General features: G+C 43.9%; 1 protein-coding gene and 1 non-coding gene across 2 annotated transcripts; both read left to right on the plus strand.

The window, feature by feature from the left end:
* The first annotated feature begins 10,312 nt into the window (after window positions 1–10,312).
* Window positions 10,313–10,419, plus strand: LOC130497232 (small nucleolar RNA R71). Its single transcript, XR_008936241.1, has one exon. It is a non-coding gene; the product is annotated as a small nucleolar RNA R71 (small nucleolar RNA).
* Window positions 10,420–23,021: 12,602 nt separating this feature from the next.
* On the plus strand, window positions 23,022–23,840 carry LOC130495759 (uncharacterized). The gene has a single exon (XM_056987258.1). It carries the CDS (start codon window positions 23,022–23,024, stop codon window positions 23,838–23,840), a length of 819 nt encoding a protein of 272 aa, XP_056843238.1.
* The last annotated feature ends 1,849 nt before the right edge of the window (window positions 23,841–25,689 follow it).

The following is a 25,689-nucleotide window of genomic DNA, read 5'->3' on the forward strand; positions in this document are numbered from 1 at the left end:
TACCATGATCATCTGACGGCTGCTGCAAAAATGATTTTTAGCTCTCTCCCGGCCTTTCTCAAAACTGACACATGAATTACGCCTTGAAACTCTAACAACTCTGCTGATAACTGTGATCAATAAGCCACTGCTCTAATCCGCTCCACAATGGGGTACGGTCCCATATATCTCGGTTTACGCTTCTTAGCTTTCGAGTCTTAGATCCTCCTTGAAATGTCCTTATTTTCAAGTGTACTAAGTCTCCCATCTGAAACTCCAAATCCTTATGGTGCTGATCTGCATAACTCTTTTGACGGTCATGGGCTTCCTTAAGCTGTACCTTGAGCATCTCAACTTGCTTTACCATCTCCTGAACATTGCTGATTCAAGTCTCGTCTCTCCCCCACTTATGTCCAAAGTGGTGTACGACAAGGCCTACCATAAAGCGCCTCATCTGGTGCCATCTCATACTAGAATGATAGGTGTTGTTGTAAGAAAACTCTGCTAGATGTAGATATTTCCCCCAATCCTCCAATGTCTGAATAGTCCTCTCTGACTGCCCATCTGTCTGTGGTTGGTAGGTTGTACTCGTGTGGACCTTTGTCCCAAGCGCCTTCTGAAAGACTCCCCAAAAAATAGATGTGAACTCAGTATCCCAATCTTATACATGCTAACAAGAACTCCATGCAACCTCACAATCTCTTTGATATACATCTGTGCCAACTGATCAGCTCCATTTGTTTTCGTAATCACTAGAAAATGAACAGACTTGGTGAGTATAACCTCAATAACTCAAATAGCATTCTTTCCACATGAATCTTTTTTTTTTTTTTTTTTTGGTAAAACAGTCACAATTCCATAGCCACCAAGTACCATTTCCACTATGGTAATGGCTGATCATGCAATAACCCGCTAAGCACCAGATTCTCAACATTAACCATCTGACATGTCTGACACTGCAATACAAATGTAGCAACATTGTTCTTCATAACAGGCCAATAAAATATAACTTATAATCTATGTAACTTTTAGATGTAGGCCGCGCTGAAATCGTAGCGATATTTTCCAAATCTTGGCAACTCCTGCTTTTGAAACCACATAACCCAAAATCCATTTTTTTCCTAACAAAAGAAAAACTTACCAAGTTAGCAAATAATTGATGCTCTCTAGCTTAACCAACACAATCTGTAAATGCTCTGCATGCTCCTTTCTGCTTAAAGAATAAATCATGATATCGTCGATGAAGAGAATCGCGCACTTATCCAAGTGCTGACGAAAAACATCGTTCATAAGTTTCTTGAATGTTACCGGTGCATTTCAAAAACTTAATCAGCATCACCACTAGCTCAGAATGTCCATAACATGTACAAAATCCCGTCCTATGTACATGCTCCCAATGGTGAAGTACTCGACCTGGTGAAAACTTTATCCGAGAGTTCATCCGGCTGCTTTTTCAACTCAGTTATACCTGCTGGTACTAAACGGTACTACGCCTATGAAACCGGTTTTGTCTGCGTTGAGACTCAATCACAAGAGTGTCTACTCTTGCCGGTGGTGATTCTTCAAAAAGCCTCAAATACATCCTCATACTTTGCAACCATTGAAACGTCCTGCAATTCATGATGTCCATCATCCTTAACCATCTCGATAGTCGCCAGAAATCCCTCTGCTCACCTCTCCAATAGATCCTCAGCATGCAACATGGAGACAATAGAAATTCTCCTCTGCGCAGGAGTACCCTCAAATGTGATCTTCCCATCACCTCTAGAAATATGAACTTTTGTCCTCGGGCAATCTAGTACCTTTCGATGATGTGACAGCCAATCCATCCCAAGTATAACATCATAATAATGAAGCTCCATCATCTTTGCTAAGCCTTCGATGAAATCGACCCCACCAAGTAGAACTGGTACATCTCGATGAACGTTAGTGGTCCCCAATCTCTGTGTGCCGGCTGACTGAATCTTAATAGCTTAACCACAATCTGAAACTGTCAATACCGCCAAAATCTGGCAAAACAAAATAAGCATAACTCCAGTATATACAAAACACAAGATGCCGCAACCCCAATCCAAAAGCGATCCCCACGAGTTTACAAACTGATCATACCTCCAAAATAGTCAATTTATTCATACATGATAATAACACATGCCAACCAATGGCTCACCTCTCACACCAAATAAGCTCCAGTAACCAAAAACTCACAGAATGACAGCTTAAAGTTAGGTGGTGGTAGAAACATCATAAATCCACTTGCAATCTCTGAACACGGTTGACGAAACTGATAAACAGCTGAGCAATCTTACAAACTGTGACATCCTCCATCTATTAAATATCTGGCTGAAACCCTGTTGGCTAGAGAACGGATAACGATGAGTAAACTCATCGTCATAAAAAGACATTTGGGTTAGAAGTTATCGAACAGAAAGGTGCTAGTTACTTTTATTTTTAAAATCCCTCCAATTCCCAAAATGTTTCGAAAAACTTCTAAAACCGATTAAAATCCAGTCCCACAAATAAATAATAATCTTCCAAAATAATATAATAAATAATAATCTTCAAAAGTCTCAATTTATTACTCATCATAAATCCAATAAATAACCATAAATCCAATAATAGCATAAATCTCGGAAAATATCGATAAAAGTATAAAATCGAAGTCTGAAAATAAGAAATAAAACTCCCAAAGCACCAATCCGAAAGCAATCACTCCTGCTCGGCTATCTCACCTGAAAGGGGGAAAAAGAGGGTGAGTAACAGGGGAGTCACTCAGTGAGGTATGGGATGCTAATCCACAAACCACTGACTTAAGTAAATAGAACTCCCGCTATGGAAGTTTAGCTCTAACATGAACAAGCAAAACGCCTAAAGCATCACACACAACAAACACTGCGCTGATAGTGCATAGATATACCACACACCCTGCATCTCCGCATACGGATATACATACGTGGCGTCGCTAGTACAGTCTGTCTCTGTACCCCCGCCCTCGATCGCTGCGTCAGATGCAAACGTCTCTGCACCACGCACCACACAAATTGCGTCGCTAGCCCAGACGTCTCTGAGCCCCCGCCCCTCCACAGTGGCGTCGCTAGTCCAGGCATCCCTGAACCCCCGCCCTCGCACATAGTCCCTACTCATAACTATGTATATACATATATATATATCTCATATCTCATCATCACACAATCCAATCAATGGCTGAATCCTCTAGACCCCTAATTCCGGTTTACAATAAATAAACTAACTACCAAGCAAGGACTCAAGCAGACACATTTCATGTTCCGAAGTCTAAACCTATCATAGAAGAAATTCTACACTGGTACAGAATTTATGGAGTAGACCCTCACCTTTGCCACGAGTTCTGAAGATAACCTGAGAAAACACATAATGAACCTTGACGACTCTGAAACAGCAACTCTGGAACTCTCTGAAAATAAATGGATATGATGATTCTGGCAGAACTAAACTCCAAAGAAAATAGATGAATATCTCAAGAATGGACCGTTAACTTTTCAATCCCTCCGTTCATAATGTAGTGCTAGATGTCCTCTGTCCGTAGCCACCGATTTTACTCCGATCGGACACGATTTGATCAACCAAAATGGCTTCCCACCTAGGCTGGTCACAAACGCAGACTGCACCAACACCTCTCACGAAAATAAGCATAATTCTCAGATAATAACTCGAAATAACGATCCGCTTGTTGGAGATGATAGATAAAAGAATCAACTACTTACTTACAAATTTCCAGATTGAAAGCTTTCGTTTAGATCGGCCATTTGGCCTTTACGCTGAGACTGGTCGGCACTGTATCTGCATCGCTACAGCTTAGGCTTATTCTTGGCCAAGAAGCAATGTCCATAACTTTTGCTGTACAACTCCGATCTCGATTCCGTTTGATGCTGCATATTCCTGGAAACGAGATCTATCCAAATAGCCATGATTCGAAGACTAAATTTCTCTGGATCGATCTAGGATCCTCCCACAAAACCACTTCTCAGCCATGGATCCAATATAACTCATTTCTTCTCCTCCGCTTAAGACATGGCGGAATCTCTGGCGCAGGAAAGTATCTCCAGTTCTATGAGACACATCTGGTGGCTTAGGCTCACAGGGGCGCAAAACAATGGTGCTTGGTGACGATGAGATGGTGGCTCCGGTCCGTACGTCTTCTTCCCCTCTCGGCTTTGCTTACGTCAACTCACATGGGATGGAATGGTGATGGATTTGGAGACTCGTCTTCTTTACGTATGGAACTGAAAGTTTCTTTGACCGCAGGACAACATGAGTGGAGAATAGGGGTGTGGGAAGAGATGGTACAGCGATGGTGGTTTCTCTCTTGTAAATATGACGGCTAGGTTAACGTGAAGGAGATACATACGGGTTTATATATATCGCTTTGGTTTTGTAATTAGTCTGGTTTAGTCCAATTAAATAATCAAACCAATTACTAAACCGGCGCAGTGAGAACCGGGTCGTTACAATATTATTCAACAATAAAATTCAAGGGACAAGAAAAGCATATCAAAAACATTTTCTTAGCAAGGATGGAACGCCCAAGGCCGTTATTACAAAAGTTCGGATATCTTCTAAGACCTGCCGCGCCTAGATGAAAGAATAGCTGGTTCATCTTCAAAGGAGGGAGGTTCAGTACTCTCGAGTTCCGCTTCAGCCAAAACCACCGTCTTGTACTGAGAGAACTCCTTGTGCAAGTTCCATTTCTGGGCCTGCGCTTTGAGCCACTCTCTCATTACTTCCCAACGGGCGATGATCCTTGCACCGTTCACAGCCATGGTAATCATATTTTTTGAAGTCTCCGCCTCCGTTCGAAGTTTAACGATAGTCTCCTCCAGCTCCTGCTTCTCTCGGCTCAATTGAAGCGATTCAGCTGAAGCAATTTCTATTGAACCCTCGATGGGCCGAACCTTTGCTTGAAGGTCCCTCAGCTCCAGTTCCTTCGCAACACGCCTACTCTTCTCCTCAGACAATTGATGGGATAATTCCGAAACCTCATCTCGATTCATTGATGAACCCTCCTCCACTATTCGGTCCTTCAGATGATGCAAATCAGAAAGGACCTGCATAGGAAAACAAGTCTCATAAACTGCGGACTCATAATACAAGGTCCTATCCATATCTAACCTGAAGGAGTTTGCCCTAAACCTGCTGAATAATCCCAGAGGAGTCCTTGTCCGAGGGAAGAGCCTGCATCCTCGCGAATACGTTGGCATTCAAATCAGCCAGCACGTCAGACAACCCTCCAGATGAGTATCCAGTCAGCGACGGTCGCTGTGAACGCGTGCTTACACCTTCCCTAGGCCTGCCGCCTCGTGATGGACAGGAATCGCCATCCCTCATTATCATCCTACGCTTGTTACTAACAGTCGCGGCTCCGTCACCCGAAGCATTCCTGCTGGATGAGTCCCTTCTTGCCGATATGGCATCCGTGGCCTTCTTAAAAGCCACCATCGGATCTTCAGGATCTCCTTCCCTTTTGTCTTCTGAAAAGAGATATTCCGCGAGTAATTATGTGAGAGAGGGATACCTGTAGGTCGCAAAGAAATAACTTACCCCATAGCTTGCTATGGCGCAGGACCTCCAGACTAAGAAGATGGGTCACCCGGCGTTGCTCAAGGGAAAGCTTCTGTACCTGAAGAACATTGCGTTCGCCATCGACTGGAGCTGAGTTAGTTCCCTTTAAAAAAAAGAGGGGGAATGCAAATCAGATAGATTCCATCATCGAAACCCGTGAGAAAGAGCGTCTACTAAAACCACTTACCTACGAAGTTCCACCGATAATGGGATCCTGGGAGAGTCATAAAAACATATATCTCTGGCCATTTCTTCCCAAAAGCCAATCCCTTTCTATCAGTCTTGGGAAGCTCCTCGACTATGGGAAGCCCCAATCTCGGACGGAGATGAAAACGCCCTCGTGCCCATTGATCGGAGCCAGATGATAAGCAAAAAGTACTTCATTAACTCCGAAAGCCAGATCTTCTTCATCTCCAAGGTTTTGGATAGCTATGAGGATGCGCCAAGCTGGAGGATTAAGCTGAGATGGAGAAATATGGAAGTAGCTGCAGAGACTCGATATCAACGATGGTATGTCGCCTCTGAAGCCCGATTCAAAGAAAGCCTCATAGATAGCAATCTCCTCGGGCATACCACCAGAAGCCCGCTCTTACAGTCTGGGAATGCGAAGAACGACAGAAGAAGGAAGCAAATACCTTTTTCGCCAATCGCATAACTCGTCCTCCCTAACCGTTGATGCGGGACCCACTTGCGGAGATCCTGAAGAAACAAACGACAGGGGAGCTGGGCTCAAAGGATTTCGCACGTCTGTGTCATGGCGTGACGGTGGGCTGCTGGATCCGGATGACAAGGAGTTCGCTCTCTTCTCCAATTCGTTCATTTCTGCCATTAAAAAGCTTCGGGAGTTGGCACGAGAAATGGCATCATTCGGGATTTAGGAGACGTTACACGAAGATGAGAGGATATATATACAAAAAAGATAGAGAGCCGTTGGGAGTTCTTCTCGGAAAATCCGCCGATCCGGAATCTCGGAGTTCCCAAGACTGGGCTCGGGAAATTCAAATTCAAACGAACCCTGCTACCCAGATCTCTTGGAGTAAAGACGCGATCTTCAAAAGGAAAGTGAGATCCAAGAATGAAGATTATAGTAGTTATGGACGATCCGAAGGATCTTTCAGCAATTGGGTCGAGAAATTTAAAAGCCGTCTTGAATCATAGTTTCCAGTTAAGGTCCCGGACTGACCCACTGCGAGAAGATAAGATACCCAAGAGAAAACTACTAAGGCTCTGGAAATACATGTTATCCCTTGTTTTCCACGAGCAAATCAAGGAATAAGGGGCAAACGGTTGGGGAAAAATATCCAGATATAAGTTTTCTCCAGCTTCCGGATAGGTCCTCAACTTCCAGACACTTGCTCAAGAAGATACCAAGGATCGACCCATTCCTTGGGTCCGACCCCTAGATCGGACCGACCCCTTGGAGCGAAATAGAAGTTTTCTACCTAAGGAGAAACTTCCATTTTTCCGATTATGGAAGAGTTCTATTACTTGAAGCCGACATCTACAACTATACAAGGGGAGCCCAAACCCTAGAATGAGGTATCCACTAGAAAAAGTGGCAAAAACATTCCTTACCATTTGAGTCAAACCCGGGTTCAACACCCAAACGAGACTCAAATAAATAATAAAGGTTTAACCACCTAGGATCGACAATTCGAGACTTATAGATTAGAGTTTAGGCGACTAGAACTAGGGTTCATACACCATCAAAAATTGTAGTCCCAATCAATAACTCAATAACATCTCTTTGTTCTCGATTTAAAACTCTTACAAACAAATCCTCTAGTGTTCCGTAGCACTTAAACGATCATACACAAAAATACCGTAACATTAGGGATCAATTCATTCTTTTCATTGGTTATCACAGTGATCACACCCTTCTTAGGTACTACATGAACAGGACTAACCTACTTACTATCAGAGATCGCATAGATCACACCAGCTTCTAGAAGTTTCATTATCTCTTTCTTTACAACATCTTTTAGATTTGGGTTTAACCTCCTCTGATGTTATACAGAAGTCATCGATTCATCTTCCAGGTGTATTCTATGCATGCACAGATCAGGTTAAATGCCAGGTATGTCAGCTAGAGAATAACCTAATGCCTTACGATATTTTCTCAGTTCACATGGTCTTCAGAACCAGGTCTTCATCATGGAAGAATCCCCTCAGGATAAAGAGCAATCAGAACCAGCTGATTAAGAGCAATCAGAACCAGGTCTTCATCATGGAAGAATCCTCTCAGGATAAAGCAACCGCGGAAGGTACAAGGTTGATCAGCTGATTAAGAGCAATCAGAACCAGGTCTTCATCATGGAAGAATCCCCTCAGGATAAAGCAACCGCGGAAGGTACATCAGAGGCAGATCAGTCGGCTGAGGATCAGCATGAAGTGAGCTATGTGAATGGGCAAGGATGGCAGTTCAAGAACTATCACCCAAACCCTAACGTGAGGAACAATCCCCACCTGTTCAACAACCCTAAACCAGACGATAATGCTCAAGGCAATCAGGGTCAGAACAGTGGATACCAAAGGCCTTATGGAAATCAGGGAAGAACCTTTGTCCTCAGCCCATCTCAGAATGCCCAGTTCCACAGCCAGAAACAGTCGGTTAATCAGCAGGCTGCACAACCGGCTCAGACTGCTCCGCATGATGATATGAAGAGCCTCGCAAATATGATGAGCCAACTGCTCCAAGGTCAGTTGATCCAGGGAAAAGACTGAAACAGGTCACCAACGACATCAATACCAGGATGAATCATATGTTCAATGACCTGAGTGCCAAGTGTGACAATGTCTTAAGCCATATGAGACAGATGGATATTCAGATTGCTCAGACTGCTGAGAGTGTGAAGAGATAGCAAGGAACTCTCCCTGGAAAAATAGATAAGAACCCCAAGGAGTGCAATGCAGTGGGTCTAAGGAGTGGAATGCAACTGCCTGATCTGGACCCCAGAAGATTCACATCTGCTGAGAAAGGGAAGTAGAAGGAGTCGGATCAACCGCCTGAAGCTGTACCCACAGATGAGGAAGAGGCAGAACAACCTACTGAGACTGTTCCGACTGATGCAGAGCGACCCGCTGGGGTTGTTCCGACTGCAATGTAGCACCTTCCCCTGCTCGTCAGTATGTACCAAAAGTACCCTACCCTGTTCCGGCTAAGGTTACACGCAAGGATAAGGAGGAGATGAAGTGCAGGAAGATGTTGGAAGACCTAACTGTCAAGCTTCCTCTGATGAGTGCGATCCAGACGATACCATCCATGCGTAGCTTTGTGAAGGGACTGATCTCTGGGAAGATATCTGATAACAGCGAGTTCATGATTGTCTCTAAGGAGTGCAGTGCAGTGCTCCAGAACAAAAGGATCAAGAAACTGGGTGATCCGGGAAAATTTTTCCTCTCGGTTCAGATTGGGAGAACAGTCTTCTCATGCTCACTGGTCGATCTAGGGTCAAGCATAAACCTCATGCCCTATTATGTGGCTTAGCGCCTTGGATACACAGACTTCAAGCCTACCAGGATGTCCCTAGTGTTTGCTGATCGATCTGTGAAGTCTCCAGTTGGGATCCTTGAAGATCTTCAAGTTTTGGTTGGGAACACACTGGTCCCTGCCGATTTTGTTGTTCTGGAACTCGAGGAGGAGTCAAAGGATCCCCTGATCCTGGGCAGACCATTCCTATGCACTGTTGGAGCTATCATTGATGTCCGACAAGGAAAGATTGATCTCCATCTTGGAGATATTGTGATGAAGTTTGAGATGAACCAGGTGCTCAAGAAGCCGATGTTGGATGGACAAACCTTAACTGTCCAAGAAGATGGTGATCCGCTAGAGCCGCATGAGGGAATGATTGAGGAGATTCTCACCGATGATCCTCTTGAACTCGCCTTAGTCAGAGCTGAAGCCGAGCAGAGCTTAGAGAGTGTTGATGCTGATGCCTATGCCAAGTTCCTGGATTCAGCCAGGAGTATTTAAAGGATGGTGGCAAATCTAAGTTTGGGGGAGAACAGCGAGTCCATCAAATTGCCTGGAACAACCGCGCCTCAGAACCCGTCTGTTCCGGCAGCTCAGACCGATGACTCTTGGAGCGAGCTGAAAGCTCAAAAGGTAGAGCTCAAATCCCTTTCTAAGGGACTCAGGTATGCATTTCTTGGACCCAATTCTACATACCCTGTCATTGTGAATGCTGACCTGAACAATGCCGAGACTGCTTTGCTTTTGTGTGAACTGAGAAAATATCGTAAGGCATTAGGTTATTATCTAGCTGACATACCTGGCATTTAACCTGATCTGTGCATGCATAGAATACACCTGGAAGATGAATCGATGACTTCTGTAGAACATCTGAGGAGGTTAAACCCAAATCTAAAAGATGTTGTAAAGAAAGAGATAATGAAACTTCTAGAAGCTGGTGTGATCTATGCGATCTCTGATAGTAAGTGGGTTAGTAAGTGCGATAATGATTCTTCCATGATGAAGACCTGGTTCTGATTGCTCTTAATCAGCTGATCAACCTTGGCAGAGAGCTCATCAATCTTGTTGTTATCAACGCTGTTCACCTTCTGAGTGCGATCAGTCTCGCGGTTATTATCAGCTGAGCTTGAAGGCATGTTCTCAATCAATGCGAAGGCACCTTGAGTGGACTGGGTCATGAAATCTCCATTACTGGCTGAGTTCAGAGCGTTCCTGTACTCCCAGCCTACTCAATCGTAGAACACTCCCAGAAGGTAATCTTCCTCAAAACCGTGATGTGGGCACACTCTGCGGTAGACATTGAATCGCTCCCATGCATCACAGAACGGCTCGTCTACTAGCTGTTTGAAGGTCGCGATCTTCTGTCTCAGAGCTGCCGTCTTCGATTTCGTGTAGAAGTGACTCAAGAAAGCATATCGGACTTGTTCCCAAGTGGTGAGTGATCCAGTTGGTAGGGAATCTAGCCATCGAGAAGCTTTCCCATCAAGAGAGAAAGGGAACATAGTACACTTGATGTAATCGGGTGGTACTCCATTCGCTTTAGTGAAACCACACATCTTCTCAAAGTGCTCGATGTGGTCCATCGGTATCTCAGCAGGAAGTCCATTGAAGATCTTCCTTTGCACTAGACTTATCAAGGCTGGCTTGATCTCAAAGTCTTGCCTAGTGCACGGTGGAGGGTTGATGGCAGATCGCGTAGCAGGCAGATTACGCAGTAAGTTTCTCTGGCCGATCTGAACAACCTCCTCTGGTTGGTTCTGCTGATTCACAGCATTCAGAGCAGCTTGCTCGGCAGCAGCTTGCTGCGGTTGGATCGTTTGCTGCATCTGCTGCATCTGCTGTTGCATGAGTGCAAACGCAGCAGTGAGATCATCCTGGTGATCACCCATATTGGTGTTTGTAGATCTCGGCTGTTGACGGTTCTGTCGTTCCAATCTCGCTAGTTCTTCGTTGGTAAGCTGATGCAATGGTCCTTGTGCGTTGCTCCGAGTATGTCTACTGGTCATGCACCTGGATCATCAGCTGAAACAAATAAATAAACACGAGTTAGATATCTTAGACTAGATATGAAACCGAAAAATTAGAGGTAAAAAATCTGGTCCCCGTCGCAACGGCGCCAAAACTTGATACACTAAAAATGAATCCTTGCTACTGCCAAATTAACATTTGCAATTGTAGTATTTGAGATTCAAATCCAGAGGACCAGTCTACACTCTAGTTCTATGAGTTCCTAAATCAAGCTACGAAGAAGATAATGATTTGGTTTAAAAAGTGACGTAGAGAACAAGTAAAAAGCACAAGTGATGAATTCAAGTTAAAAGGAGTTAATCTAGGATGAATGCGAGTGATCTCAATCACGACCGAGTAGCTATTCAGGTTCGATGCAGTTCTATCTAGAACTCGGAGAACAGCCTAGAGCAACACACTGTCGTGTAGTTGATCCTTTCACTGATCAGACCGAGCTCCTAAGATGTCGCTTGGTCTGAGATCTGATGGTGAACCTTAATGATTGACTCCGATTTGTTCACAATGCACCTTAACATCTACTTTCGTGTGGCTAAGGATGTAGTGCTCATTCATACAAGATCTAGCAACCTATTACACTTTTGATGCACATATTTACTTAGGATCAAACGCTAGATGATCAGTTTAGTGCAGGCATGAAACAATGAATGAATGAAGATTTACTAAATGATAACCTATCTATGCTCAGTCGCGAATGCACTCTATCACCCTAGATCAACACTCGACTACTCAATCATGATGCAGTTAAGAACAACAGATGAAACTGAAATACTCATGATCAGATTAAGAAGAATAAAACTAGGGTTCAGGTTGTTCTTCGAATGGAAGAGGCGAGCCGTCGCCCTTACAAAAAGCTTGAATCCAAAAGTATGAAACTTGTCTTGCAAAAAACTAGCGTAAAAAATAATAAAATGATAGATGGCGTTTTATATGGAGGCGCCAATGAGTAGAAAAGAGATTAGGGCAACAGGGCTTTAATTCCCGAAATAGGAGTTTCCATATTCGTCGGGAACAATCTCCGGATCACTCCGTCTGCTTGTTCCGCTTGAGATAGAACAGTCTCGGGAGTGTTCTACTTGAGTGTTCTCCGCAGGATTGCTCCAAAAGGACATCTTTTCTTCATGCACCTTCTCTTCTCTCTTCTACCAACTCCAGACCTGTAAAAGGTCAAAAAGGACTAGACTGACACGAATTAGTGACTTGAAACAAATGAAAACATATATACAATGATGTGAAAAACACCATATATCAACCATCGATCGATACCAACGATGTCATTTCCAGATACGACTGCAGATTGCAACGCGGTTAGGATCTTGACACATGCTGAATTCACGGCTTTGCGTCCTCATCCACCCACCCTCACCTACGAAGATATCGACCGACGAGACGAGCCACTCATCGATCGACACAAAGATGAGACACGCATCGATCGACCCTTTTCTCCACCTAACGATCGACGTGCATCTCTCACTTACCGAGTGCAACTACCATCGATTGACAGCAACCGAATCAATGCACTCCGACCCACACCGAAACCACAAGCTAACCCTGCAGAAACTACTAGTAACCCTTCAGACACTACACCAACATCAGAGGGAACTGAAGGAAGAAGGTTAAGGAGTATGAAGGAGAAAACTCCTAAGAACCTTAAGAGGGAAGCTAATGAGAAGGAGATTGATGGTTTCACTAAAAGAGTTATCAGAATCTCACTAGAGATACCCTTTGAGGAGGTCTACTTCACAAGTAGATTGTGGATGTTCTTCAGAGAAACAAGGGAGACTGAAAATGACATTAGAAGAAGGTTTGACAATGTCAGAGAAGATATGAGGAAAAGGATTACTTTGAAGAAGAAGAGTGATCGTGGGAAGTTTGCAATACCCTGTGTAGTACAAGGGATTGAGTTTCCTCATGCACTATGTGACACTGGTTCATCAGTCAGCATCTTACCAAAGGTCATGACAGCCCATCTGGGTCTGAAAGTAGAGCCTTCACCAGAGATCTTTACATTTGTGGACTACACTCATAAAAACTCTGGAGGCTTGATCAGAGACCTAGAAGTACAGATAGGTAATGCTATTGTCCCTGTGGATTTTCATGTCCTAGACATCAAGCTAAATTGGAACTCTTTCCTCTTACTTGGAAGAGCATTTATGGCTACAGTAGGAGCTATATGTGACATGAACACCAACATGATGTGCTTGACTATGATATATCCAGATATCCACTACGACCCTGTTAAAGTTGGCAAACCACCAACCATAACCGTTGTGGGAACCGAAATTCGCACTGTCGAAGTAAGTAAATCGGAGGAAAGCTAAGTAAACCTAACTTTCCCTGAAGGTCCGGATTCTCTGCGACAACCAACGACAAGTGATCAAATAAATGCGGAAAGGTTTTATTAAGATTTGAGACTGGACCTTAAGGAAGGCTGCCTACGTACCCCTTTCGAGGATCAAGTCGGACGTAATTCAGTTGGAAGGGTTTGAACAAGAGAACGAACTGCCTGGCGGAGTTCGTCTAGTACGAGCGTTAGTCATAGAAACGGGCATGTCGAGAATAATGCCTAGGGTTTCTATGTGCGGAACTCTAAGTAAAAGGATTGTTAGATCCTTCCGAGAGAGACATGAGTCTGCGATTAAGATTTGAGACTGGACCTTAAGGAAGGCTGCCTACGTACCCCTTTCGAGGATCAAGTCGGACGTAGTTCAGTTGGAAAGATTTGAACAAGAGATCGAACTGCCTGCGGAGTTCGTCTAGTACGAGCGTTTGTCATAGAAACGGGCGTGTCGAGAATAACACCTAGGGTTTCTATGTGCGGAACTCTGAGTAAAAGAATTGTTAGATTCTTCCGAAGGAACAGAAGTCTGCGGACAAGATGAAGGTAGAACGATAGGCGGCCAGACGTCCTAGGTCATGCCTTGCTAGTCTAACCACATAAGTTCTAAGTTCCCTCAGTCTAAAATCTCGGATCTGCTTTCCCTCTAGGATTTTTGCTCCCTCCTCCTTCTCTCCCAAAGCTCCTTTATATACTCCTTCTTATGACGGTCTATTCTCCTTTTGGGCCGCGAAGCGGCTTTTTCCATTTTCGTCGGCCTTCATGTTTATCGGGAAACTTGACATTTATCTTCGGGAAACTTGACATTTATCCTTCCGGAAATTTAGCATTCATCTTGTTACGTAAAGATAAATGTAAATCGTCGTATCTATCTTAGATAATCGTAAACGGACTGTCCGATCGCGTTTGGTCCCTTTCGGGCCGTCTCTAGGACTTCCGTTGTTTTCTACGATATCTTCGAAAGTTCTTCATTCGTTCGTAGAGTTGAGACGAGTGGTGTCTTAAGATAACCATCGCTGTTTCGTACGAAGAATTTAGGATCTTCCTTCCCGTCGATATCTTACGAGTTTCCGAAGTGTTTCCGACGGTCTTAGATTGGAGTAAGGACCGGAGTTTCGTACGCGGAATCTCAATGATTCGTCCTGCGAGGACTTGGGAAAGACTCGAAGTACAGACTTCTGATGGCCGGGGACTGGGACTTGTGTACCGGAGATTGTTGTCCGAAGACCCGAGCCAGCACGGGGCTAGCCGCCCGGCGACCACGGCCAGCACGGGCGCTAGCCGCCGGTGGCCACGGCCAGCACGGGGCTAGCCGCCCGGCGACCACGGCCAGCACGGGGCTAGCCGCCCGGCGACCACGGCCAGCACGGGCGCTAGCCGCCGGCGACCACGGCCAGCACGGGGGCTAGCCGCCCGGCGGCCTGGGTCTCGGCGAGGGCTTCGATTTGATATCTTGCTCGTTTTCTGGGTCCTCACGGTTTGATAGAACGGGCTCTTTGAAGTTTCAAGGCGGATTCCTTGTCGTTCGGCCTGTCCAAACTTAGATTACTTCTCGTTTCTTCCGTATACTTTCGTATGGTCGTGTCATATCAGCTACGGACCTAATGTCTCTCGGTTCTTCTTGATTGTATCATCGAAGTTTTACGACTAAATCTGAGTTGGTTTTCTCGTAAAGTTTATCGTGTAAAACAAGAACGATCGACTTTAACATAGGTTTTTTAAGCTATACAACTTGTTTTGCTTTCGACGCTTGTTTTATGGAAAGTCCGCGCACGATAAATATTTTTAGCCGTTGATTTCGAGATAACCGTTTTTGACCGCAACAACCGTGGTAAAAGAAGATGATCTTGGTATCATTGCAGTTTGTCATTGTGAAGTCGAGTATGAGACAGAGTACTCGGGATCGATCGACAACATCTCTACATCATCGATCGACACCAGCGAGTCAGAAGAGATCGACACCAACAATGGACCATCGATCGACAGAAGCTCACCAGATGATGAACTCGATCTACTAGATCATTGCTACCCAAATTTTTCCATCCCACCCAACAGAAAAGAAGATGATTACTCAGTAAGAAGTTGGGCATATAGCGGATTTCATGAAAGTTTTGCAGTAGATATAGCCAGATCTTCCCACAGTGGAAACCACATTGAGGAATATGATGAAGACTATTGGGAAGAAAAAGCTTGGGAAAACTACATGGAGAATGATAGATTTGCAAATTGTTTCCCTAAATCGATCGACATCCACCGTCCATCATCGATCGATTATCTACTTCATCCAGCAAAACGACATCGTCCATCGATCGACATCGCCAGCATCACATCGATCAATATTGACCCAGACGACTTAAAGGACAAAATCGGAATTTCACCGATTAGGACAACACATGGGTATATAAGGTTGACAACATCAGCCACGACATTTCAAACTTCAACAACTTTTACCCAGCAGCTTCCAGCAACTAGCAACTTAACCATGGAGGACTGCAACACCAAGAACAATCGATCCAACTCTGCAGCTAGACGATCACCATCGATCGCCACCATCACTGCACCATCGATCGATGCCCTAACCAGAGCTCAATTTCGATTTCATGATCAATATGATATCAGGAATGTTTCACTAACACCTGATGAATTTGATATTTTCAGGGACACGGATGGCTTTGCAAGAGCAATGGATGGAAGAGTTCTGCACATAACCAGAGAAGATATAGCAGACATCCTTCAAGTTGCCAATGGACCAGAGAACCTGTTCACACAGCAACGTGGCCATCTAGACATCCTAGCTCACGTCGAGGACAACCACCACGTCACCATGAGAGAGGATACAGTTCCTCAAAGTTTCGGTCAACCTAGGAGTTCACCATCTATCGATATCGATTCACTACCATCGATCGACGGCGAGTTACCCAGATCGATCGACAGAGCAAGAGTCCGATGGCCCGACATAAGATTGGAGTTTGGGCGACGTGCCTTTGATTCCAACGGATCTAGAAGATTCAAATGGGAAGCGAATTATGAATTTGGTGTCCACAGAGATGAGTTTCGACATGCTAGAGGAGTTGATGGTGAAATCATCCCTGTCACCAAGGAGCACATAAGGAGAATCCTGGAGAGAGCATCTCTTTTTCACAAAGGTTGCTTACGCCTTCCAGAACACACACGCCCTTACCATGCATACAGACCACCACCAGTACCCTACAGCAGAGAGGAGATAGATGATATGGTGACTGATGTATGGAGAGCTCAGGCACACCTTGAGGCAGACTTTCGCACATTGGTGGAAGATACTTTCCAGCCTTTGGATAGCAGCTATAAATTTTCCAAAGTGACATGGCAGTGATAAGAATGGAGATTGGGAACATTATAACCATGCTTGAGAAGGAAGCTACGCCACCTGGATCGACCGACACAGCAAATGCACCATCGATCGACATCGGCAAGACTACATCCAAGGACCGCCCAGAATGTTCATCACCTAAAAGAGATAAATGGGAAATTGCTTACATCAATACACGGATTGGAGACGTCTACAGCCCTCTCAACAACATTGTTGAATGGTTAAGCAAGAGGATTGATCTTCTACAAAAAGAGTTGGCATCCATTCGCAAGAAAGATCAGACTCAGAATGCTACTATTACGTCGATCGACACAAACTCTTCATCATCGATCGACAAAAGGTTCGCAGCAATGGAGGATAGGATGAAATCATACGAGGAAAGGCACGATCACTTCAGTTCACCTATCATGCAATACCTGGATACACTGTCACAACAGTTTAACGAGTTGCAACAAGACATTGGCATAGTTCAAGATCATATTGGTCTTCGTGACAGAAACGCGACATCGATCGACAGGCCTAGACCCATATCGATCGACATCGAGCCACCACCAGCGAAGAGAGCATGCACAGAAGCAGAGGTTGATCAGATCAAACATGAGCTATACGAAGCTATGAATGTTATGGAGGAGAGACTCAACGGGAGAAGTGATGACATTGATGACACTGTCAACGAAAGAGTGACCAACCTTTGCAGAGATACTGGTCTATTGAAGAATGAGATACTCAATATGCAGAGAACTCTGCAGTACCAAGGACAACGCTCAGAATGGATCGACACAGTTAACACTAGATCGACCGACATAACGCCCAGCGAAACGACCGACGCACATGTTGTAGCATCGATCAACACCGAGTCCTTGGCAGAGCGAGATCAGCTGATTCATGAGAAGATCGATGCAATACAGAATGAGCTGAGGGAATTGTCAGAATACTCCTACAACACCATCGACAGGAATGTTGGCAACATCAAATCTATTGAAAATACTCTGAGTAAACTCACGGATACAGTCCTCAAGATAGATAAGAAACAGCTGCAAAGTGATGATGCCACAAGAAGCTTCATTGCCACATGGTTTAATAGGAGGAGACACGAAATTGATGCTTGTTGTCCGATAAGCAGCAGTTTCTGCACCATATGAGTCACATACCCACCAAAGTCAAGCTAAATGACTATAACAAAGCGCTGAGTGGGAGGCAACCCACTATTAGGTTTTCTTTTATTTTCTTTTTAAGTTATTTTTATATTTTTACTTTTATATTTCGCATTTATTTTTGAGGTTTTTAAAGATCCAAGTATAATGATGATTCCGTCGGCCGACACAATCGATTCACATCGCTCGACACCACACGACCATTACTACCGATCGGCGTACATCCCTACGTATCGATCGACACCATGTCGGTCAGGTTTAGTCGTTCTATCTTGTTACATTCAGTTTTTATTTATTCATTCACTTTACTCTGGCTGTGTTACACTGGGACAGTGTAATTTAAGTCTAGGGGGGAGTTTACTAATATGTGTTTTTATTTTGGTTTTTATTAAAATGTTTTTCAAAATTATTTTTCACATAAGTATTAAATAGGGACATTGATAAAGGTTTATATTTGATTGTCTAACCACTCTTTAACACCATTTTAGATTTACTGATTGCAGATAGTACTAAAGATGCTAAAGTGGATAAACCTTTCACCTATATACACTAGCTGAGATTGTTTGAAGGAACCAAAGATGACCTCCAACACTAATACTGACTTTATTTGCTTGTCTTGGGGTTTGGAAATCACTGAGAATCTTTTTACAAGTCTGCAAGGTAAAAGGTTTGTGTGTTTCTGGTTTCCTTCCTTCTCTCTCTTCGGCATCTCAAAGATCTAAGTATTATGTTATAAGAGATTGAAATGATTTCTTGAGAGGCAGAGGGGTAGGAGTGTCTCCTGCGACCCCAGTATTCTAAATCTCAGGGATGATCACACATTGTGGAAACGAGAGATAGGCAAATTACCTGCGACCCCAGTATTCGCTACACTTTGTCAAAATGTATGAGTTACAAATGCAAATATCAATGAGATAGACTAGATGACCTTTGTGGCATCGAAACCTGTTGAAATTGAAACTTATAGGAGATTCAGGGAAGAGAGATGAGGGGAGAAAGGGATCAGAGAAGACTACATGTGTGTTCAGATACTTGTTTGAGTTGAGTCCATGTGTCCTTTGATCGATACTCCCTAGGTAAAGACTGCACTTTTATTTTATGTTAAGAAATGAGGTTAGTAGAGGGGAATGTCATATAAGATTTGCTAAGTTGTTGACTAGATGAATTTGGTTGCTAAGCTAGGATAAGGCATAATGAACTTCTGTGATTAGGATGTCTAGATATGAATTGCAAACCCATAGAGTGATGACTTCAATATTTTGAATCTTTGAGTTCCTACTGTTTTAAAACCATTTCCAAAGACTACTGGTTTTTGCTTGAGGACAAGCAATGGAGTAAGTCTGGGGGAGTTGATATACCATGGATCTCACCCGTTTTCTACCATGGTATACTAGTATTTTATTATATAACTAATGTGTTTTCTAGCCTGTTAGGTATGTTTTCAGGTTCAGGAGCGTTTCGTGATAAAGTGATGTTTTTGGAGCATTTTGGAGTACAAGAGATAATACACCCGAGTTGACCATTCAAGACCAAGTCGGCAGTCAACATTGTGATAAGAATCGATCGATATTCATCCAGAGTTGTCGATCGATGTAGCTGAGAAGATCCGCGTACTAGAAGATTATAATCGATCGATACACATCTAGTGTTGTCGATCGATATCGAGGACGAAATGGTTTAGCCGACTACTTCACCAAGACTTCACCAAATTACGAGATTGCCCCTGACGAGTTTTTAACCTAATGTAAATGCTTAAATATTCCTGCTAAGTGTTTTTGACGGCAAGCTTTGAAGAGTCTAAGAAACACAAGTCTTGAGAGGCAAAGCAGAGAGTGTGAGAGAGAGACTAGAGTTTTATATGTTTTGAGAGATTGGAGAGATTTGTGAACTCCATTTGTTATTCTACTCCTTATCTATGCAATTCTTTTATCCATCTATTATTATGAATTGCTTAGCTATGTCTGAGTAGTCTACTTGTTAGATCTAGGGTTTAAATAGGTTTGTGGGATTAGCCCCAAACTATAATTGCTAAGTTGGGATATTCATCAAATATATTACACCCTAAGCTTGTTCTAGAGTAGCTAACTAGAGCATAGATCACTAGGATCTTAGATATCTTGAATTATATGTTTGAACTAGTATCTCCTTGGAGAAGAGCTAACCGCCCTCCTTGAGATCTAGTGTTTATTATCGGCTCGCGCCTAGGCATATCTAGAAGCCGTCGATCGATATTCCTACAGGTGAATCAATCGCCGAGCGAAAGGTGTATCGCTCGATATCTCTAAAGGATATCGATCGACTCTTTTTCTGTGTCAACATACGACAGTTGAGGCCAGAGATCTAGATTATTTAACCAGTGAGACATCACTGAGAGTTAAGCGACTGAGTTCTATAGTATCATGCAAGCAACTTGTTAGGCATTTATAGATATTATAATCTCCATTCCTGAATAAAAGCCTTAAGTCTAGCACTCTTCATTATCATTTAAACAACCATCATATTGTTAGTTAGAGCAATTACCTTGCTCACTTTAGGAATTGCTGTTTACATTTCATCGTTAAAACCAACTTCACCTATAATGGATTAATTAATTAAATTTAATTGGTTCCCTAACTCCTCGTGATTCGATCCCTAAATACTACAGCTGTACCTCTTACTTGAGAGAGTAAGCTCTACAGGGTAATTTGAGCACTATCAATGATCGCAGGGATTCGTCCTCCAATAGAAATGTCGGTGGAGATAGTCTTTTAGGTGAATTCAGGGAATCGTAGCCGTCGAATTGACTATGGGGTTTATGTCTTCTGTAGATGGACGTCTTCCTCTACTGTGGACGTGCAACAATGAGTATAGAGCCCCATCTAGCTGATAGTAATCGTCGGGATCAACCTATTATAGGCGAATCCAAGTGGAAGGTCTTCTAGGTGTGAGATATTGACTTGGCGGCTGTAGAACTTGTGATCTATGTGCCCCCCCCCCCTTTGGGGTTTATTAATCCTTTATTTATAATAGAAGTCGTGCCTCCTTTCTAGTATTTGGAAATATTCACTTTATCCTTAGATAATAGAATATTTTCTTTTTTATTAAAGGCGGCTCCATGTATTGGAATACTTCCTCTTTCTTCTCTTGGATTTAAGGAGATCCGACCATATTATGATAAATATGGATGTTTACCTTTATCTTGAAGTTTTCCTTTTTACTCAGAGGCATGATTAATTATCTGGCCCAAAACCTTGAACCTGGGGCAGGGGTCGGACCTTGACAGGGGTCGGACCCTGAAAGCCGGAAGCTGGGGAAATCTCCTCATGGATTATTTTTCCCCAACAGGGCCTACTCCCGGAGGGAGATCTCTATAAGGAGCTGACTAAATACAAGTGCAGGACTATGGAAAATGTATTGTCTCGCCCTTGGGCTCAAGTAAGATGGGAAGAAGATGTTGCAAGTAGAGCAAAGGCTTACCCAAAGCACGATCAGAAGTCCTCAAAGCCAACTAGGAACGATCGCGATGAGTCCTTCCATCCCAAGTCAGCTAAGGAGACTAGCAATCCAGGCAGGGGCAGATATCAAAACCGTCCTTTGCCTAGATCCGAAGGAATGATGGTATCCACATGGCCCGATATCTCTCTTCTTGCAATAACAAAGCTGGAGCTGATCGGTGTTCTACGACAAATGGGTCTTGATACGCCCAAAATCGGGAAGGATGGCTTTGGCCGGATGTTGGATATGAACCGAGAAGGCAATGGCACTTCTGGAACTGGGATGGATTGATAGGATCGTCAAGAGGTGCGGAATGACTCTTGATATACCAACGATCAAAGGCTAACCACCAAAGAACGGATGTAGTGCGTTGGCTAACCACCAAATAACACACAAAGATGATTGGCTGACCACCAAATCAACAAGCCGGTTCAAACCGATGAACTAGCTAAAGAACTCTCTCTCACACTTAGAGAAGAAACAAAAATAAACTCCAAAATGATCTGCTTTTATTCATGAAATGGATTACATATTTATAGTAGAATGAGTCAAAGAAAAACATAAATAATTGTGGAAAACTAGAAGCATGGAAAACACAAACAGAGACTAAGACTTTTTATGGAAAACCGAAATGTGGACTATGACTTTTGACCATAGTTTGAATGCCTCTTTCCTAGGCACGACTTTGACTCCTTTTGTTGATATTTCTTGATGCAAATGGGCAGGATACCATGAGGAAAGGCCTGGTTGAATTTGGTGTAAATCGGACCCAAATCAAATTTGTTATGAATTTTTCGGTGGGCCGAAAAAGGCTCATTTCGCCCAGCAGCTAAACCAGCTCCTTCTTCAGGGTCACTTAGCTCATTCAGCTCCAAGTTAGTGTCACTTAGCTCATCCAGCTCCATAGTAGTGTCACTTATCTCACTCAGCTCATCTAGCTCCAAAGTAGTGTCACGATCTGATGGAAAAATCTCGGTTGGATCAAGCTGGTCGACATGATCACCATCATGGGCCGTGTCTATGAACCAAAAAGGACGGTGCTCGATTTTGGTTCTATCATATGGTATCAGAGCCACTCTTCCGGTAACTCTATTTCTATCCATTTTTCTCATCTCTCCATTTCTTCTAAACACTTCTTCATCTATCTATCTTGAACCCGGGCCCCTCATTACCCACCATATTTAAAAGAAAAATAAGATCTAAGTTTATGCAAAAAAAAAAAAAGAAAAAAAAAGAAAAGAAAAGTTTATAAAAAAAAAAAAAAGTTTTAAAGTTTGATTGTTTGTGGTGTGGTGGTGGAAGAGAAAGCCTGCTGGCCGAAGAGAAATACGGCCTTTGAGGTGGTTAAGGCGGGTTCCCCATTAAATCTCTTATCTCTCTTTGTTCTTGGTTGAACATTTCTTAGTTTCTTGGTGAGGTTATCTCCAAGTCTCGATCCTTCTTTTGTTGGACCGGTGCGTCACATCCGGCAATGATCGAAGTCTGGTAGTATCATTGGGCCTTTCCGCATCCCATTGTGTCACCATTCATCCCACCAGTTCTCCATCCTTCCGGATCAGAGTCCATATCAACCTTACCGAAAGAGTGATCCCGATTTTGGTTCTATCAGGTCTTCAAGTCAAGTGGCCCCCAAAGATGAAGGCCTCTGAGGCTAACCGAAATCCTAAAAAGTGGTGCGAATTCCATAGCGATCATGGCCACACTATGGAGGATTGTATAGCCCTGAAAATAGAAGTCGCCGAGCTTCTCAAGAAAGGCCACCTGAGAGAGTTCCTCTCGGATAAGGCCAAGAACCTTCTGAATAAAGAAGGTCCCGGTATTCCTACCAAAGCGGCTCCCGCGTTTCCACCACAGCAAGACCGGGTGATCCATGTCATCCCAGGTGGATTGGAAGTAAGTGGAATCAGCAGTGCTGCTGCCAAGAGAAGTACTCGCAATGGCAGGAACAGCAAAGAGGCCGAGGGTCCTAAGCGCTTACTCCTAGGAACAGATGAGATCAGCTTCACTGCAAGAGAACAGGAGAGGGTCCTAGCTCCTCACCACGACGCCCTTGTTATTTCACTTACCATAGCGAACTGCTTGGTCAAGCGAATACTGGTGGACAATGGGAGCTCCAGTAACATTATCTTCCACTCAGCCTACGCCGATCTAGGGCTGGAACCTAAGGCCCTAACGAGAAAGGCGACCCCTCTTGTATGCTTCAGTGGAGAAGTAAAGCAAACCTTAGAAGAGGTCCTTCTCCCCGTATATGCCGAGGGAATAAATCAGGCCACAAAATTTCTAGTCGTCGACTGTCCTTCATCGTATAATGTGATACTAGGAAGGCCTTGGAGCCACGCAAGGGAGCCGTGCCTTCGACTCTACATTAAATGGTTAAGTTTCCAACTCCCTGGGGCATTAAAGAGGTCAAGAGAGATAACGAAAATTCCAGGTCTTGCTACCAGACTACCCTAAAAGGAAAGACTCAGGTCTTATAGCAATTACATAAGAAGCTTCCGGCCCCGCATACCGAAGAGCCGGAAGTGGAGGAGATGGATTAGGTCCCACTCGCAGAAGGAAACTTGGGTCGAAACTTGAAGATAGGCTCCAAGCTCCCAGAAGGGGTAAGAAGGAGATTGGTCGACTTCTTGATGTCTAACTCCGACTGCTTTGCTTGGTCCCATGAGGACATGCCTGGAATTGATCCCGATGTTATCATGCATCAACTTCAAGTGGATCCAATGCATCCCCATGTTAGGTAGAAAAAGAGGAAGTTCGCCCCTGAAAGGGATGAAATTATCAATGAAGAGGTCAAGAATATACTTGATGCCAGATTCATACGGGAAGTACAATACCCGGAATGGCTAGCTAATGTGGTGGTCGTGAGGAAGAAGAATGGGAAGTGTAGAGTCTGTATCGACTTCACAGACCTTAACAAGTCCTGTACTAAAGACCCATTCCCTTTGCCTCATATTGACAAGCTAGTCGACGTTGTTATGGTATTTTTGTGTAGGGTCGTTTGAGTACTACGAAACACTAGAAGAGATTGTATGAAAGCAAGAAATTTAGACTAGAAGAGATGTTTTTTGAATATGCGTATGGGGACTACAACGATTTGGTGTATAAACCTTTGTTCTAGCCACCTAAACCCTAATCTCTTAGTCTAGAAAATTTGATCCCTTGCTCTAGGGGTTGGGCTCCCCTTTTATAGGTGTAGACGTCGGCTTCAAGAAATGGAACTCTTCCATAATCGGAAAAATAGAAGTTTCCCCTTAAGCGGAAAACTTCTATTTTGCTTCAAGGGTCGATCCAATCAAGGGGGTCGGACCTATGACAGGGGTTGGTCCCTGGTTTCTTCTTGAGCAAGGGTCCGGAAGTCGAGGACCTATCCAGAAGCTGGAGAAAACTTATGTCTGGATATTTTTCCCCAACAGTTTGCCCCTTATTCCTTGATTTTCTCGTGGAAATCAAGGGATAACGTGTATTCTTGGACCTTGGTAGGACGGAGTCTTCCTTGGGTACCTTGCCTTCTTTCGTTGATTTAGACCGGTACCTTTGGTCGGCCCAAATATCAAGAGTTTCTTCGGATTATCCATGGTCGCTCCAATTTTTCTTTCGGATCTACTTTCCTTTTGGAGATCGCGTCATTACTCCGAGAGATCTGGGGAGCGGGGCTCTTTGAATTTGAATTTCCCAAGCCCAGTCTTTGAAGTTCCAAGATCCCGGATCGGCGAATTTGCCGAGAAAATGCTCAACAGCTCTTTTTATATTTATATATATATATATACTCTCGTCTTCGTGTTGTCGTAGCATCTTCCTATCCTTATCTTCGGATTTTGCTATTTTGCGTGTTAATCCCCCGCAACTCTCTGATGGCAGAAGCAAGCGAATCGGAGAGGAGAGCAGACTCCTCGTCGTCCACATCCAGCAGCCCACCGTCACGCCATGGTAAACACATGCAAGATCCTCTGACCCCAGCTCCCTTATCGTTTGTTTCCTCGGGATCTCCGCAGGTCGGTCCTGCATCAACGGTTAGAGAAGACGAGCTGCGCGATTGGCGAAAGAAGTATTTGCTCCCTTCTTCCGTTTTCCTTCGCATTCCCAGATCGTCGGAGCGTGCTTCCGGTGGTATGCCCGAGGAGATCGCTATTTATGAAGCTTTCTTTGAATCTGGCTTCAGAGGTGATGTGCTGTCGTTGATAGTAAGCTTCTGCGACTATTTCCATATCTATCCATATCAGCTTAATCCTCCGGCCTTGCGCATCCTTATAGCTATCCAAAATCTCGGATACGAAGAGGGCCTGGCCTTGAGAGTTAGTGAGGT

Source organism: Raphanus sativus, chromosome 6 (assembly GCF_000801105.2).
Source record: "Raphanus sativus cultivar WK10039 chromosome 6, ASM80110v3, whole genome shotgun sequence".
In the NCBI taxonomy this organism is placed as follows: domain Eukaryota; kingdom Viridiplantae; phylum Streptophyta; class Magnoliopsida; order Brassicales; family Brassicaceae; genus Raphanus; species Raphanus sativus.

What these genes read in the sequence shown, in the direction of transcription:
- LOC130495759 (XM_056987258.1), top strand. Translation starts at nt 23,022, where the DNA reads ATGAAGGCCTCTGAGGCTAACCGAAATCCTAAAAAGTGGTGCGAATTC.